The following is a 16,306-nucleotide window of genomic DNA, read 5'->3' as shown; positions in this document are numbered from 1 at the left end:
CTAATCAACATTTGCAATAAAAGTGACTGATGTAACATACAGATTAGTTCCTTCTCCAATAACACTATTTCTCCCTTTAATTACCGTTCTCACGACAAAGGAAGCTAACAAGCTAATAAATAGTGTATCCTGGTTGCTCACGAGATGAGTGTGAAAGAAGAAGAAAAGTTGATGGAAGAGAGTACTTGTTTATTGGCTTTAAAGAAAAGCCCTTGTGTTTGGTGTATTTAGAGACAACAACAATAAATGACTCATTACAACACAGATCATAAAGATAAGCGGTATCCTGCCTTAAATAATTAATGGTTTCAGTTTATGCTTTGTGGAATATCTAATGCTGAATATAAGTACTGCACATAATAGTGCTGCATTGATTATGTTTCATTTCCATGAGTTTCTTTTCCTGTACAATTGGAAACGTCTGTTCCAAAGATCGGAAAATGAAGTTTACATGATGAAATTCGTTTTACGGTATGTCAGAAAAGTTATTGATTTCAGGTAATGCTATGATGCATCCTGGTGAAATATTGTTCCTGTGTTTTAACAAAGAAAAAAAGGGTTTTGCCTGTTCTGCATGGTATTAGTTTCAACTGTCACGTTTAAGTTTTGTTGCATTTTTCCAAAAATGTTGGTTCAACGCCAACTGGACTATTGTGTCATTTCGGATGATCGTATTATTGCATGATGGAGTGGTGCACTCATTAAATAGTCTTTGTGTTGTACTGTATGTGGACCTGTGTTTTCTTTACACTGGCCTCTGATAAACTGCGCTCTATTTTGTCTGTGTCACTGCTTGCCCTTGTTTCCCCATCCCCCTCCTCTAAATGACCTCCACAGCTCTCCCTCCTTGTCCCCCGTCTGACCCCGATAAGTGTTATTGACTTGCCTTGACAGGGCTCAATGCTCGTACATTGCTACTAAATTCAAACACTTTAGAGCACATGAAGAATTTTAGTAGTGTTTTCCTTTTTGGTGAAGGAATTCAAGGAATGACAACGGTGTGTATTTAATTTATTCAATATGTGTTCGCTTTTTCAGAACTAGAGAAGTATATGTTTTCAAAATGCTTGCAGAATGCAGCATTTATTGTTTAATATTAAAATATGCCCATGTGCTGTGGATTTTCTGTAGTGGGTAATGTCACACATCACAATGTAAAAGAACACCTTTCCTAATGGACTGTGCCATGCAAACCAGTGGAATGGAATGCAAAAGTCACATTACTGCTGTTTTGCGTTATTGTGGAAAGCTGACAATATGTAATCGCAGCAGTTTTTCTTTGAAGTGAAACTCACGAGTAATAAGCCAGTGTAGCCACATCACACTGGCTGTACATCACGCTGTGGTTTTGCTGTAGCATTAAAACTAATTTTTAATTTCTTCTTTATCAGAAACACCTCCTTGAAGAGCTGCTCTGCCCAGTTTTTCATTTTGTGTCTCTTCATATGGTGTCAAAAATGATTCGGGTATTATTGTGGACATTATAAAATAACACGTGACGTTTTGGACACAGGCACCCCAACCTCTAATACTTAGCCCTTTTTAGTCATTTGCACGATTGCTACTAGATGCATGTTACAATTAGCAAACATCTATTTTTAGTCGCTAATGTGAGCAAAACACTTATGTTCGTCAAAATTGGTGGCAAACAGATGTGGACCCATAGTCTGATTTCATGTTGATTTATTTGTATTCATTTTGATTTATTTGTATTATTTGTAATACTTCAGTTATTCATCTGTCACCACATGTAAGCTCACAATAACTATTATGCATTGTTTTTGCAGGGTCCTCCAAAGATGGATTGTGTATCAGACACAAAGTCAGATACTAAAGTAGCTACCGCCACATCTGAGCGACCCCTGAATCTTCATCGCCCTCTTACGGACAGCAAACTTCACCCTTCTGGGAAGAAAACACCAACTTTGCAATACAACCAGCGGGCATCATCACCTTCTTCACCAACACCTGTATCAAAAGAATCTAGCTGTGAAGGTGTTAAACCACCTCAATACACCTACAGCAATGAATGTCCAAGAGACAAGGACAAAGATGTTCAAAGCTGGGGAGCCCCCACGGTCACTGAAAAATTAGCTCAGCTCATAGCAACTTGCCCACCGTCAAAGACCCCCAAGCCTGTCAAACCTGCTAAGACTGACACCGCTGCTCCCCTTTCAAGCTCAGGTTTTATGACCCCCACCGCAAAGCAGCGAGATAGAGCTATGGCCAATCGGAACACCTATTCAAGAATAACTCACCTCTCTCCCCCCCTTCCAGTGTCACGGCCGCCTGGTCGGCCCTACGGTTCTAGGAACAAAGACAGTGTTGTGGAGAACTCACCCACCTTGACGGCAAAAACGAACGAGGACATTGATGGGACTGGGAAACCTAGTAGCAGCAGTATTAACATGAGCGGTGGTAATAGCAGTAGTACAGCGCTCAGCTGTGGCAATAACCGACTGCCTTCCTTGGCAAAGGACAGCAACAATGACAACATAAATAGTAGCATTTCTAAACCACAGACATGTGCTACTCTCTGCTCATCTAATACCACAACTTTGCCATCTTGTCTAGTTTCGCCCTCCCCTACCACGACAGCTGAGCCAAGGATAAGTCACCGAGGCTCCCCTGCTGCTTCACAAGCAGACCATGCTCGAGAGACGCCTGTCTTGGTAGACGAAGGCATTGCAATTCCAAGGGAACAGGGAAGGGACAGCTCCAGAGAGCTGACCCATTGCTCCTCAACAGGAATAGCAAAGCCAGAAGGGAAAGACAAAGGGACTTGCAGTCAGTCAATGCGAGTTGAGAGAGACATGAGTTTGAGTCCATGTAAGCGTAGCCCCAACCGGGATAGTGCTCGTGTTGGTCGGACCAGCAGCCCTCCAGAACATGTAAGGCCAAGGGCATCTACTTCACCTGAGCCAGATGTTGAAGACAGCCCACAAACTCCTCTTCGAGACGAGTCTCCGGATTCATCTATAGATTCCGCTACAGAGCAGGACAGTAAACCTCTTAAAAAACGTAGAGGAAGGAAGCCTCGCTGGGGCCGTGCTATGAACAAAGTACATAGTCAAAGAGCAGGCCATGACAGCCCCTTTGACCAGAGCAAAACCACCATGCCCTTATCAGCCTTGGAAACAACAGTTAAGAGACCTGTGGGGAGACCTCCCAGCTCAAATAAAGCGAAACCAAATACTCTCCCACAAAGTTCACTGTCACATATCTTCCAACCCCAGGCCAAAAAAAGGGGAAGGCCAAAGTCCAAGATGCCAACACTTGATGCACCAGCCTGTAGGCGTCCATCTAATAAATTGGCAACATCTAAGGTTTATTCAACTTTTTTAAAGTCTAAAGAAGAGCCAGATCCCCCTGTTCTTCATCCAGAGGTTGACCTAAACCCACCAAAACCTATGCTTCGAAAACGTGGACGCCCCAAGCGGCTCCCACCAACCTTACCCCAAGAGAGTCACCCTCCCACTTTAGCTCCTGAGGCGGGGGACACAGGAGACAAGCGATATCACAACAAAGGAAATGGTCAACTTATTATGAAAACAATCATAGGTAAGATCAACAAGATGAAAAGTGTGAAACGAAAGCGTATTCTTAGTCAGATCCTGTTAGGACCGAGAAAAGAAGACCCTCCCAAAGTGACCCCAAGTGGGGTGGTTGCATCTGTGGAAACTGCATCGCAATCTTTGTCCTCTCTGGCCGCTTCTCTTGGGGGAAAACTTGGACCACTCATTAACGTTAGCAAAAAAGGCACAATATATATGGGTAAGAGGAGAGGGCGTAAACCAAAAGCGGTGAGTGCCTCGGCTTCAACAGCACCACCAGAACCCTTCCTGTCTCCAGCTACCACTTCTCCTTTGCATCACCATCAATCTCAACAACAGCACCAGCTTTCCTCCTCAGAAATATTTCCTTCCCCTTCTCTCTCACAATCTAGCGGAGGCCATAGCCCCATTAGTGATGGCAGTTTTGTAGAGCCAGGATCAGTACACTTTGCCGGTCATTCTCACTATTCAAACACTCATCACAGTCATAGCACGTTTGCTTTCCCTCCACCGACATTTTCAGCCCCAAATCTTCGCAATCCAGTGCTTGGCTCATCCTTATCAATGGCCACATCAGCCTCTCAGAAGAAGTCATCTTTCCGTGGATACCACCACCACCACTATAGGCAGCACTACAACTATCACAAGCTATCCCCTCCTCGGCCGCTTCATCCCACGTCCCCTGCCCCACTCAGTGAACTGAAAGAAGCCACTCCATCCCCAGTAAGTGAGTCACACAGTGAGGAAACAGTGCCCAGTGACAGTGGTATTGGAACAGACAACAACAGTACCTCTGACCGTGGTGAGAAAGCTGGAGGAGCAGGGGGCTTGGGTGGAATGGGGTTGGCAGCTGGGATAGGTAGTGGGTTATTAATACCAGGGGTTATTGGTTCAGCTGTGGGTACACGAATGGGACTTAATTCTAGAGGCAGGCGACGCCACTCCGCTGTACTTGTGGAACATCCCTCACCTTCTCCGTCACCACACGCGGCAAGGTTATCACCAGATCCACTCAGACCTCACCCAGCAGCTTCCTCGGCCTCCTTAATGGGACACAAGGAAAAACATAAACATAAGTGTAAACGCCGTAACCATGGGTGCCCAGGCTATGAAAAGCTTAAGCGACAGAAAAGAAAACGGAAGAAGAAATACCTCCAACTCCGCTCTCGGCGGATCGACCCCAACTTTCTTGCTGAACTGGATGAAATTGTCATAAGAATGAGTGAAATTCGCATCGCACACCGTACCACAGGCCACCGCCTTGGCAGTGGCATCACATTGGCAGCAGGAGCAAAGAGAATGCCAGGAGTAGCCAACCGTGCCACTGGCCTAAGTGGTACCAGTGGCCCTCCACCACATCATTATATCCACAGAGATCTCCTGCCCACAATCTTCAGGGTTAACTTTGGCAGCTTCTATTCCCATCCTGCATACTCCTGTGATCCGTTGCACTATGTTCGCAAACCAGACATGAAAAAGAAACGGGGGCGACCTCCAAAACCCAGAGAGTCCATGTCTGAGGTTGCTTTTGTACCAGGGCTTGGATTTCCTCTCTCCAGTGGTGGCTTCTACCATCCATCCTACAGTGTTCCTTACTCCTCTGGACCCCTGGGTTTGAGTTACTACAGGGGCTATCCTCCAGCTAGTGCTCTATATCCTCACCCACACCATCAGTCAGCCCACACAGCCCAATCTCACCACTCTACTCATTCACCCACTTTCCCTCCTCCTCCCCCCACATCTTACATGCATCATCACCACCCCTCACATCTCCTGCTAAACCCTTCCAAATTTCACAAGAAAAAACACAAGCTACTTAGGCAGGACTACCTAGGAGGAGGAAGGTCCCCCGTCCTTTACCCACCCATGTCCTCTGAGTTGTCGTTCAACTGGCACCACAAACACAAACATCGACACAAACACAGAGAGCGATGTGCTGACGATGACAGAGAGGAAGAAGAAGCAATAGGAGGATCGGGGAATCGGGCAGGGGCTGGATTGTCTGACAGCAGAGCATTAGGGAAAGGAGAAAGACTTGCTAGCTTGGGAATGGCAGAGTCTTTGCAACAATGCCGCTTTGGACGGGGAACCTCCAGCAGCATTTCCAGCAAGCAAGGGGGTGCCGCCTTAGCCAACTCTCCTTCTTCTTCATCCTCTTCTTCTGCAGATAGGTATAAGCGCAAAGAAAGCTCAGTATCTTGTCTAGGGCCCTCTAGACTAACTCTGGGAAACAGCTCCAAAAGCCAACACTCTGCAGAGTCCTGGTTTAGAATAGGTAACCCTGAGGCGGACTACTCGAAGCTTTCACGTCGTCATGTATTGCCCAGTCAAGGCCCTTTCTCAGATGGACGGGCTCAGGAACTGCCTGCTTGCTCGGACAGTGAAGATGAGGAGCCTCTCACACCCACGGAAGATGTGGAACCAAGAGGCCGTGATTCCCCCAATCTCACAAACTTGTTTGCCTCCGCTTTCAACCGCACTAACTTGCGAAGGTGTAGGAACAGAAAGAATGAATCAGCGCCAGGGAACACCAGCTTCTCTTGTGTGGAACGAAAATTAAGGAAGGACCCCTCAATATCAGCAGAGAGAAGAGAATTAGGTAAGTGAAATTTGTGACCATAAATAATCTGCTATGATCTGACCACATCACAGGTGGTGTTATAAACTTTTGTTCAACATCGTCTGAAGAAATAAATCAATGACCAAAAGTAAAGTTGACTATATTTGTCAGGTGAATAGTATTACTTCAGTTGTGATTTGGGGCAGTATTTAACAAAAAATATTAAATTTTAATGAAAATGAAATAAAATGAACTTGACCTTCAAGGTGGATCCAGGAACCTTCCACTAATATACAAGTACAGTAATGTTAGGGGAAATACTGAGCTGATGAGCTTTATACATTGTCACACTAATGTTACAAATAGCACTATAGTCAGTTATGTCCCACTGATATCAAGATTATGTTTCAGACCTTGTTGCAAAGCAAGTAGGCCTTGAATCCTTAATGCCATCTGCTTAGTGTATTTACACTGTATTCTCTCGAGAGCATTACAAATAGACAAACAGAAACTGCAGAGGCTGCAGAAACAAATAGAAACTTTCTAATCAAAATAAAGGTATATTTGCCAGATGTGACTGAACAAAATATGATCTTTAATGTCGGCACGTGCCAGCATGGAGCTGAGTTTAGGTACCCTGCTCTAAATCTGAGTGAGTTTAGTTCATTGTCATTGTCAGTATAGTGGAACCTTGGTTAGCATACAATATGGCGCGCATTGCATTCTTGTCGCGTTATTAATAGACTGCGTGAGTCCAACTGTGTTGTTTTATGTATTTTTATCACAAAATGTCCTTGTTAGCATCCTATTAGCTTGCTAATACGTGGAAACAGGAACATGAAGTCAGTGCCGTGGTCCGCCTATGATGTCATCAGCAGTTGACTCTGTAGTTTTTTGCTAATTAGCACAGTTACGCCACCAATCTCAAATGTTAACACAAAACACATTTTTATAGTTTTACACGCATAAAACAATTGTAAATGTATATAAATAATGAATGAAAGAGAAACATGAACATTTATGTTTACTTTTACTGTCGTTTGATGACGTGTTGACAAAAACACAGTGTGGCACCGAGATGAACACAGACACCACCTTTGGGTTTTGCTGTGAGTTATTTCTTGAATTCAGTAGTGTTTCTCACTTTCTTTATCAAACTGCTGGCATCTGCAACTTTCTTTGGCTGCATTTTGGCTTATTTTGCAGCGGTAATCAAAAGAAAAGCACAAATAACTGATCTCGTTGCCACATTGTGTTTTTGGCAAGAATCACGCTTTCAATGAACATAATAGTGACGTTAAATGTTAATTTATACCTTTCATTCATCATTTATATATATTTATATGCTTTTTGAATTGTTTTTGTCATGTACAACTATAATTGTAAAACTATAAAAGCGTGTTTTGGCTTTCTGGAACAAATTAATTGGATTATTTATTTTGGGAAAAATGTGTTCGGTTAGAGTACATTTCGGTTGGAGTCAGACCTCCTGGAATCGATTATAGACGCTAACCAAGGTTCTACTGTGTAGTGAATTGAATGTTATCGCTCAAAAATGTATTCCAACCTGATATTTTAATTTGCTAAGTTACTATTAACAAGCTAAGAAGTTATCTTTTTTTGGAGTCATAGGAAATGGCGAGGAGCAACTGGTTGTGACAAATGTCTCAATTATATGTCATTCTTACAGATGCTCGCAGGACTTTAGATACAGTACAGGCAATAGAAATCTGTGAAATTCAAACAAACAAGAACATCAAGTGTTGCGGGGGGAAATCATATAGACGTCATATCTGTTCTTATAAAAAGTTGTTTCTGGAGGAAAAAACTGTAAGATGATCTATGCACACACTGCCTGACATTTGGTAGCGCTTAGTAGTGGTTATGGGCTTGGCAAAAAATACATAATGACTACACTGAAAATGTGGATGACCACAGTTGATGTAGTATTTCAGCCAAGACTCATCTTAGTAAAGGGGTGGAGTATTTTCTTAGCAAGTTATATTTAGCTTACATTGCTTTTGAATGTCCATTCTGTAAGACCTAGTCCAATTGTTTAGCAGACCCATCACCTGATCTTAGCTGTTGTTGCTGATGTGATGAAGACATCATTAACGGGGGTGTCCTCATGTAAGCAGTGGTATGTACAGTATTTCTGTTTGAGTGTTGCACAATGTTTTTCTTAGTTCCTGCCATTGAAATGTGCAGAAGTAAGGCCCCTGTTTAGCCAGAATGGTGCTGTTCTAACTTCAAACCAAGACAGGGTAATCCTGGATTAGTACTCAGGACTTGGGGTCATCTGGTGGTCACAGACTGGACTAGATGAGTGAGAAATGTAACAAGACAAACGATGAAATGAAAAGGCATATGAATGTATGAACATATGATTTACTCAAGTTTATTTTAATGTAAGTCTATATCGATGTTTGTCTACACTACACACAGATCAGTGTCAATTACACAAATCTGACATGGATCCAACAATGATTTAAAATCAATTTTGTCCTGACTGCTGATCTGGACTGTTGGTAGTCCTTCATGTACTGTCAAAATTAGTTATTGGGAAACATAATGGAGTTTTGATCCATGCCCAGCGTTTCACCTTTCTGGCTGGTTGAGAAAGAAAGTAAAGGCATGTGAATTAATTTCGGCCATTGAACAGGTGTCTTTAAGTGCTCATGACACCAAAAAATGTTTGAAAAAACAACAAAATTAAAATAAGTACTTAATGAAACATTTTTGTCATGCGGGAATTTTGGCTATAACGTCCCATCGAGAAAATGTCACAGGAATCAGATTCAAAGAAACGCAGCCGTGAATGCACAGCAAGGCCAAGAAAGTGACATACTCACAACAATAACACAATAATAACATTTACTGATATTGTGTTGTAAAGAGTATGATGTAACACACAAAGAATTGGCCACAAGTATGTTGTTTGACTGGCAATGATTGACACTGACAGCTCCATGCACACTGCAAAATATGAGCCCATTGAGCAGCGGTCGCTGCTTATCTAGCCCTGGCATGAAATGCATACTATTATTCTAACAGTGCACACAGCATTATAGTCACTGAGAACTTCCAGGAGGGAGCATTCTCAGCAAAATGTCACTTCCTCCTCCTTCTCCACTTTCCTTCAGGAGGCTGCTGTCAGTGATGAAACCTGTAAATATTTCAACATTCGAGCACACATATAACACAGGAATTATGCCTTTCTATGTTATTTTTCATGGTGTCATGAGCAAGTTAAGCAGGGGATGAGGTTTCAAGACAACCCTGAATAAGAAATGCACAGAAAGAGGCTGAAATCAAGGTCAAGTCCGAAAACAGTATTGTTAAAATTAGGATAAATAAAGGTGGGCTGCCAAGTATGATGTCAAATCCCTGCCTTAACTGAGCAGCTTTATAAAAAAAAAAGAGAGAGACTGTTTGTAGGATACATATTTCTAGACATGATATATTATATGAATAATGTTCTTTTTGCCTATCACAAAGCTGACAGCTTACTCACTGAAGCAGCTGTAACCCTCCCGAAGGAGTGTTTATGTGACTGACCACAAGGCAGGATGAATGGCTTTCAAAAGGGATATAATGTTGCACACATTAGCCTGGCTTACAGAGGAATACTATACATGCAGGGAGGGGCAGCTTGACTTCAAACCAGACAAATAACCCTAAAGGAGGTCGTTGTTTGGATTCACAGTCATCGTATCCTATATATACAGTTGGGTTCACTTTTGTATGGCATGTAGTATTTTTCCCTTTTTTCAGAAATTGTAATGATCAGTACAATACCATTTTTTGGTGCCAGTTATTACTAGATGGTAGATGACTTGCATGGTGACTCCCTCTGTGTCCCATTCTGTTTTGTTATACCAGTAGAGCATTTAGCATTTTGTCATTTATGCCATTTTTGCCGTGGACTATCAAACCATTTTGTCTGGTCCTTTATCTTCTTGTAAAACTGCACAAATCATTTAATGAAATGTATGTTAAACCCATTTTTTTCCCCTCTGTTTCTAAAAAGAGACTCCAAGTGTACCGACAAGAGGTGTTGTCCCCGCAAACTCTGAAGGGCCTGAAGGATCCATGCACCGTCGGCAGCAACTACATCACCAGTCGTCTGTATTTTACTCTCATGGCTCAACGTCCTCTGCCTGCATTTTCCCTTCCCAAGACTGTTGCCCAGATGCTTCCCTGCCCCATCAGTCTCATCGGGCGCAGCCATCCAAGCACAGCCTCCATCATGTAAACAAAATCCTGCGTGCCAAGAAGCTGCAGAGGCAAGCCCGTACAGGAAACAATATGGTGAAAAAGAGGGGCCCTGGACGCCCCAGGAAACACCCACTGCCCTCGCCAACGCCGTCCCCACCGCCTACCGTTGAAATAAATCAAACACGGCACAGAGTGGGGGATCGGCCAGTGGGCAGGGTGTGGGATGGGGATACTGTGAAAGATACCATAGAGTCAGTTGTAAAAGACCAGCGAAGCAAAGGCCAGAAAAGGAAACACTGGGAGAGAGATGACGTTGAGGAAGAAGAAGAGCAAGAGGAAGGGGAGGTAGAAGACATTATGGAGCAATTGCCAGACAAAGAACAGAACCTGAGCAGCCTGGTCCTGGCGAGGTCCAGACCAGGATCTGGAAGGGGCTGGCTTGCCCAAGATGAGATCCGTCACTTCCAGGGGTAAATAGATCTGCAGTATATATGCATGTACATGAATTTAGTGTTGTTGTATGTACAAACTATTAAGTCATGATTCTGTCCTTAGCTCAGGGGAGAATAAGCCAGACGGCCATCACTCCACTGAACGCCAAGACGCTGTCTCTAAGGAGCAAACATCAGCCATCCCCATTACTAGCCAACGGGAGAAGAGACCAGCTAGACCTCCAAAGAAAAAGTTCCAGAAGGCTGGACTTTACTCTGATGTGTATAAGACTGAAGAGTAAGTCTTCAGAGTAGTTCAAAACCATTTCTTTTGACCGCAATGTCACACTTTTTACCTCTACATTACTTCTACATTTTACAGTTTTTACACTATTTTTTGCAGCCCCCGCAGTCAGCTCCTACAGCTAAAGAAAGAGAAGCTGGAGTACATACCTGGGGAACATGAGTATGGATTATTTCCAGCACCCATACATGTCGGTGAGTCACAAGACTGTGTCTCCTTTTGTACAGTAGTGTAGTAGACATAGTAAGAGTTAATAAGACATATAAGACATAAATGTGAAACCTCAAAATTAAAACTGGAAGGTGGCAAAGGATTACTGTATTTTCATGCCGACAGGCCTAACGTTGCTACTCACCACTTTGAGCATCAAATTTTGTGGGTTCACACTATCAGTTTTCAAAACATATTAACGAATAAATCAAGCTGTTAGTCCCAAAATATTCATATTTAAGCAAATTTTACATATTTTTTTCCGAAATTCAGGAGTTTCTATCATAAAAATAGCAAAATGAACTAAATACAAATATAATCGCATTCTAAGATGCTGTGATGATATGTAGTATTCTACACTGGTCAGTAGGTGTCAGTAATGTTACACTGATGAGACAAAAGCCACTGCAGGAAGTACTGTACAGAAACTGGAAGTAAAAAAGGAACAACAACAAGGAACTTTCTGATGGTAACATGTGAGCTTATATTATGTTTTATTTATTATGTCTGCTAAATTTGGTAATTAAAGTGTAAAGGTGACTATAGGGGTGTTATTTCATGTCTAGAGGGCTCTAATAATGTTAAAAAACGTATTTAGAAGGTGGTGAACAGGTTTTCTATGCTGTAACTTAGAAAATATTACATTAATAAATTAGGAAGCCTAGTCCTGGAACCACTTAACTGCGATAAATGAGGGATTACTGTACGCCATAAAACCACCACATGCATGAGCACAAACGCTTTCTTACAATGGCAAATCTATTCTTAACTGAGCTGTGTCTACACTGGTCGTGTAACGTGGCTCAAATGAATGACCCTTCAGTCTTGACAGCTTAATCAAAGCTCAGTAGTTGGGGTTGCCCTCTTAGTCACATGTAGTTGTAAAAATAATGTGGAAAGTGGCTACTAGGCATCACAGCTTTTATTGGTAACCACAAATTGCTAGCTTGTTCGGTGACTGTATGGTGGTGGTTTAAGCAAATAAGACTTCAGCAAGTTTTCCATGCCTTAAAATGTTATCAACACTGTTTCGTGCATATGTTTTTTACAACATTTTTTTGCTCTGTTTGATGCTTCAGGAAAATACTTGAGACAGAAACGCATTGATTTCCAATTGCCTTATGACATCCTCTGGCTTTGGAAACATGATCAGGTGAGCAATCATGTTGTGCAGCACAATTTTTATTTCTTGTTGCTTTTCTACTAGTTTTCTTTTTTGTTTTTTTCAGCTATACAAGAGGCCTGATGTCCCCCTTTATAAAAAAATCAGATCAAGTAAGTATTCAAGGTTATTATTCTTATCCCACCATAATGTACACTCAACAAAAATATAAATGCAACACTTTTGTTTTTGCTCTCATTTTTTATGCGATGAACTCAAAGATCTGAAACTTTTTCCCACAAACACAATATCACCATTTCTCTCAAATACTGTTCACAAATCGGTCTAAATCTGTGATAGTGAGCACTTCTCCTTTGCTGAGATAATCCATCCCACCTCACAGGTGTGCCATATCAAGATGCTGATTAGACACCATGATTAGTGCACAGGTGTGCCTTAGACTGCCCACAATAAAAGGCCACACTGAAATGTGCAGTTTTATCACACAGCACAATGCCACAGATGTCACAAGATTTGAGGGAGCGTGCAGTTGGCATGCTGACAGCAGGAATGTCAACCAGAGCTGTTGCTCGTGTATTGAAAGTTCATTTCTCTACCATAAGCTGTCTCCAAAGGCGTTTCAGAGAATTTGGCAGTACATCCAACCAGCATCACAACCGCAGACCACGTGTAACCACACCATCCCAGGACCTCCACATCCAGCATGTTCACCTCCAAGATCGTCTGAGACCAGCTACTCGGACAGCTGTTGAAACAATCGGTTTGCATAACCAAAGAATTTCTGTACAAACTGTCAGAAACCGTCTCATCTGCATGCTCGTCGTCCTCATCGGCGTCACGACTTGACTCCAGTTGGTCGTCGTAACCGACTTGAGTGGGCAAATGCTCACATTCGATGGTGTCTGGCACGTTGGAGCGGTGTTGTGTTCACGGATGAATCCTGGTTTAGACAGTTCTGGGCAGATGGCAGACAGCACGTTTGGCGTCGTGTGGGTGAGCGGTAACCCTAACCCCCCCCAATAAAACAAAACTCCACAGCCTTTTATTGTGGGCAGTCTATGTAAGGCCCACCTGTGCACTAATCATGGTGTCTAATCAGCATCTTGATATGGCACACCTGTGAGGTGGGATGGATTATCTCAGCAAAGGAGAAGTGCTCACTATCACAGATTTGGACAGATTTGTGAACAATATTTGAGAGAAATGGTGATATTGTGTGTGTGGAAAAAGTTTTAGATTTTTGAGTTCATCAAATAAAAAATGAGAGCAAAAACAAAAGTGTTGTGTTTATATTTTTGTTGAGTGTAACTTGTATGCCGTATACTTTGATGTCATAAACAGGAGCTTGTAGTAGGGTCGCTGATGCTTTAGTGCAGGGGTCTGCCTATTGCCGGCAATGGGTCTAGTGGTCGACTTGACTGATTTCCCGAGCAGGCAACGTGGGTTTAGACCCCTCTCAGTGGCTGTGTGACCATACTAATGTAAATGAACAATTGTACTTTCTTGTTTGTTTCACAGATGTATATGTTGATGTCAAGCCTCTCTCTGGTTATGAAACAACTACGTGCAGCTGTCGAGCTCCCGAGAACACAAATGAAAAAGGTTGTTTGGATGACTGCCTAAATAGGTAACTTGACCGTGACAGTTCTTCATAATGCCCCCAAATAATCAGCATTCAAAGAGATATAATAAAATATAATAATAAAAAATTTCTCCAGGATGAGTTTTGCTGAATGCTCTCCCAGCACTTGTCCATGCCATGAGCAGTGTGACAACCAGCACATCCAGAGGCACGAATGGGTACAGTGTCTGGAGCGATTTCGTGCGGAGGGCAAGGGCTGGGGCATTCGTACCAAGGAGAGTCTCCGTTCTGGGCAGTTCATTATTGAGTACCTGGGAGAAGTGGTCAGCGAACATGAGTTCCGGTGAGACTCTCTGCCCGTGCTCTGTACAGGACCATACATTTTTTTTAATTGGAACTTAAATGAATTGTACTTCTGCCTTCGTTTTGTGTCGTGTTTTTTAGGAGTCGTATGATGCAGCAGTACTTTGCTCACAGTGGCCACTACTGTCTCAACCTGGATAGTGGCATGGTGATTGACAGCTACAGAATGGGCAATGAGGCTCGCTTCATAAACCACAGTTGTGAGCCCAACTGTGAGATGCAGAAGTGGTGAGTGTTAGAGCATCTTTAAAACCTCCTACCTCTTAATGGTCATGCGATGCTTTTGGGTTGTCACTGCTGTGCATCGTGTGGAGTTGATGAAAATGCTGTTCCCTTCAGGTTGCAGAAAGATAATGCAATGCATTCTGGAATATGGGGCAGTGGCCTTTTTTTTTAATGTATTCCTTCTGATACTCTGGACAATTGAAATATATATACATGTTATAACTATAGTGCTGCAAGAGAATGGTCCCTTGAAAGGTGCTATATATACTGTGAGGTAAATAACCTCCTTACGAAGTCTGGAATCAATTGCTTGTATCGGAGTTGCAGGCTGAAATCAGCTCGATATCCGATATCAATGTCGAATCGTGACTCCCCTAGTGGCTATTTTCTCATCAATGTAACATTACTGACACCTAGTGACCAGTGTAGATTACTACATAATATTGTGTCTTTGAATGAGTCTTCTGAGGGCCTTATGTTTGAGTTTTAGTTCATTTAGCCATTTTTCTGCTTGAAAATGCTTAATTTTGGTAAAAAATATGTAACATTTGCTTAAATATGCATATTTATTCACTAATAACAGGCAGTATTCAACCACAAAACTGAGATGAGTTATGAATTAATATATTTTTCAAAAACTGTGTTAGACTGAAGCCAAAACACTCAAAGTGCAAAGTGGCGAGAGATTACTATATAAATAAAATATAAAGACTCAAAATGAGTGAACGCTTGCCCACCCGCGACTACATTTGTGTGCAAAATAAAGACGTGTCATTTAATGAATGCGATCGCTGCTCTTGCAAGTAATTAATGACAAATAGCACCTTTTCACAGTGGAAATAATAAAAACAACTGGGAATAATCCACTAAGAGAAATTGCAGTAAAACAGCAGAGTAGTAGTGACAAGGAAGGAAAAAGGGCCGTGGCTGGAATGCACAATGTCAGCACAAGCCAGCGGGGACCGGTGGGATTCCACGTGGGACTATCTTATAATCTGTGGCACTGGTGGCTGCATGTTGATGTGCACGCGTGTTTAACCAAGATTGGTTTAACGAAAATAAAAGCCTCCAGAGCAATGGAGGACTTTGAGCTCTCAAAGGTCAGCCATCCTCCCACTGGGCCTCAGTTACAAGTGTACAGGCTGAACATTTCTTTTCTTCCTTTTGCCTTGTTTAATTTTCATAGTAACAGATGTGTTTGAAACACATCTGTTACACTACACTTTACATAGACAAAATGCCACTGTCATTCCACTGCTTTGCAATAATCTCTTACTTGAAAAGGCAACTTCATATTGACATTTTTTCTGTAGCTAAAATGTCCTTGTGCTTTATTATGTTCTGCAATGGAGTGATTATTCATGAGGAAGGTGCACTCACTCAAACCAAGTCCTTATGACTTTCAGGTCAGTTAATGGAGTGTACAGAATTGGTCTGTTTGCGCTCAAGGACATCAGCAGCGGTACCGAGCTCACCTACGACTACAACTTTCATTCCTTCAACACAGAAGAGCAGGTGAAACACCACTGGTCCTTTTCAACAGATTTTGAGAGTTCATGTGATTGATTTTTATCTAGCTAGTGTGTCTTTTTTGTCTTGCCTACTGCTTGCTATTTTAGGGCTGCCAACTGCGATTAATCGCAAGATTTTTATAGTTGGATTGCGATGAATCACGCTGTTACTTTGGTTTACCTTAAAGATATCTTTTTCACATTCATAATAATGCAGGCGCAGAC

At 42.3% G+C, this 16,306-nt stretch overlaps 1 protein-coding gene across 4 annotated transcripts in view; it reads left to right on the top strand.

Annotated features, from left to right (window-relative positions):
* Positions 1-16,306, top strand: part of ash1l (ash1 (absent, small, or homeotic)-like (Drosophila)) — a 44,128-nt gene that overhangs the window by 11,299 nt on the left and 16,523 nt on the right. For all 4 annotated transcript variants that reach the window (XM_054763193.1, XM_054763190.1, XM_054763192.1 and 1 more), the window contains 10 exons: positions 1,788-6,153; positions 10,145-10,802; positions 10,888-11,061; positions 11,167-11,261; positions 12,357-12,430; positions 12,507-12,552; positions 13,919-14,027; positions 14,119-14,325; positions 14,427-14,573; positions 15,977-16,085. In XM_054763193.1, the coding sequence (XP_054619168.1) occupies positions 1,788-6,153; positions 10,145-10,802; positions 10,888-11,061; positions 11,167-11,261; positions 12,357-12,430; positions 12,507-12,552; positions 13,919-14,027; positions 14,119-14,325; positions 14,427-14,573; positions 15,977-16,085 (5,985 nt within the window). The remainder of the gene's footprint in view (positions 1-1,787; positions 6,154-10,144; positions 10,803-10,887; positions 11,062-11,166; positions 11,262-12,356; positions 12,431-12,506; positions 12,553-13,918; positions 14,028-14,118; positions 14,326-14,426; positions 14,574-15,976; positions 16,086-16,306) is intronic.

Source organism: Dunckerocampus dactyliophorus, chromosome 20 (genome assembly GCF_027744805.1).
Source record: "Dunckerocampus dactyliophorus isolate RoL2022-P2 chromosome 20, RoL_Ddac_1.1, whole genome shotgun sequence".
Lineage (NCBI taxonomy): Eukaryota > Metazoa > Chordata > Actinopteri > Syngnathiformes > Syngnathidae > Dunckerocampus > Dunckerocampus dactyliophorus.
This window is presented reverse-complemented; position numbering and strand designations above follow the sequence as displayed.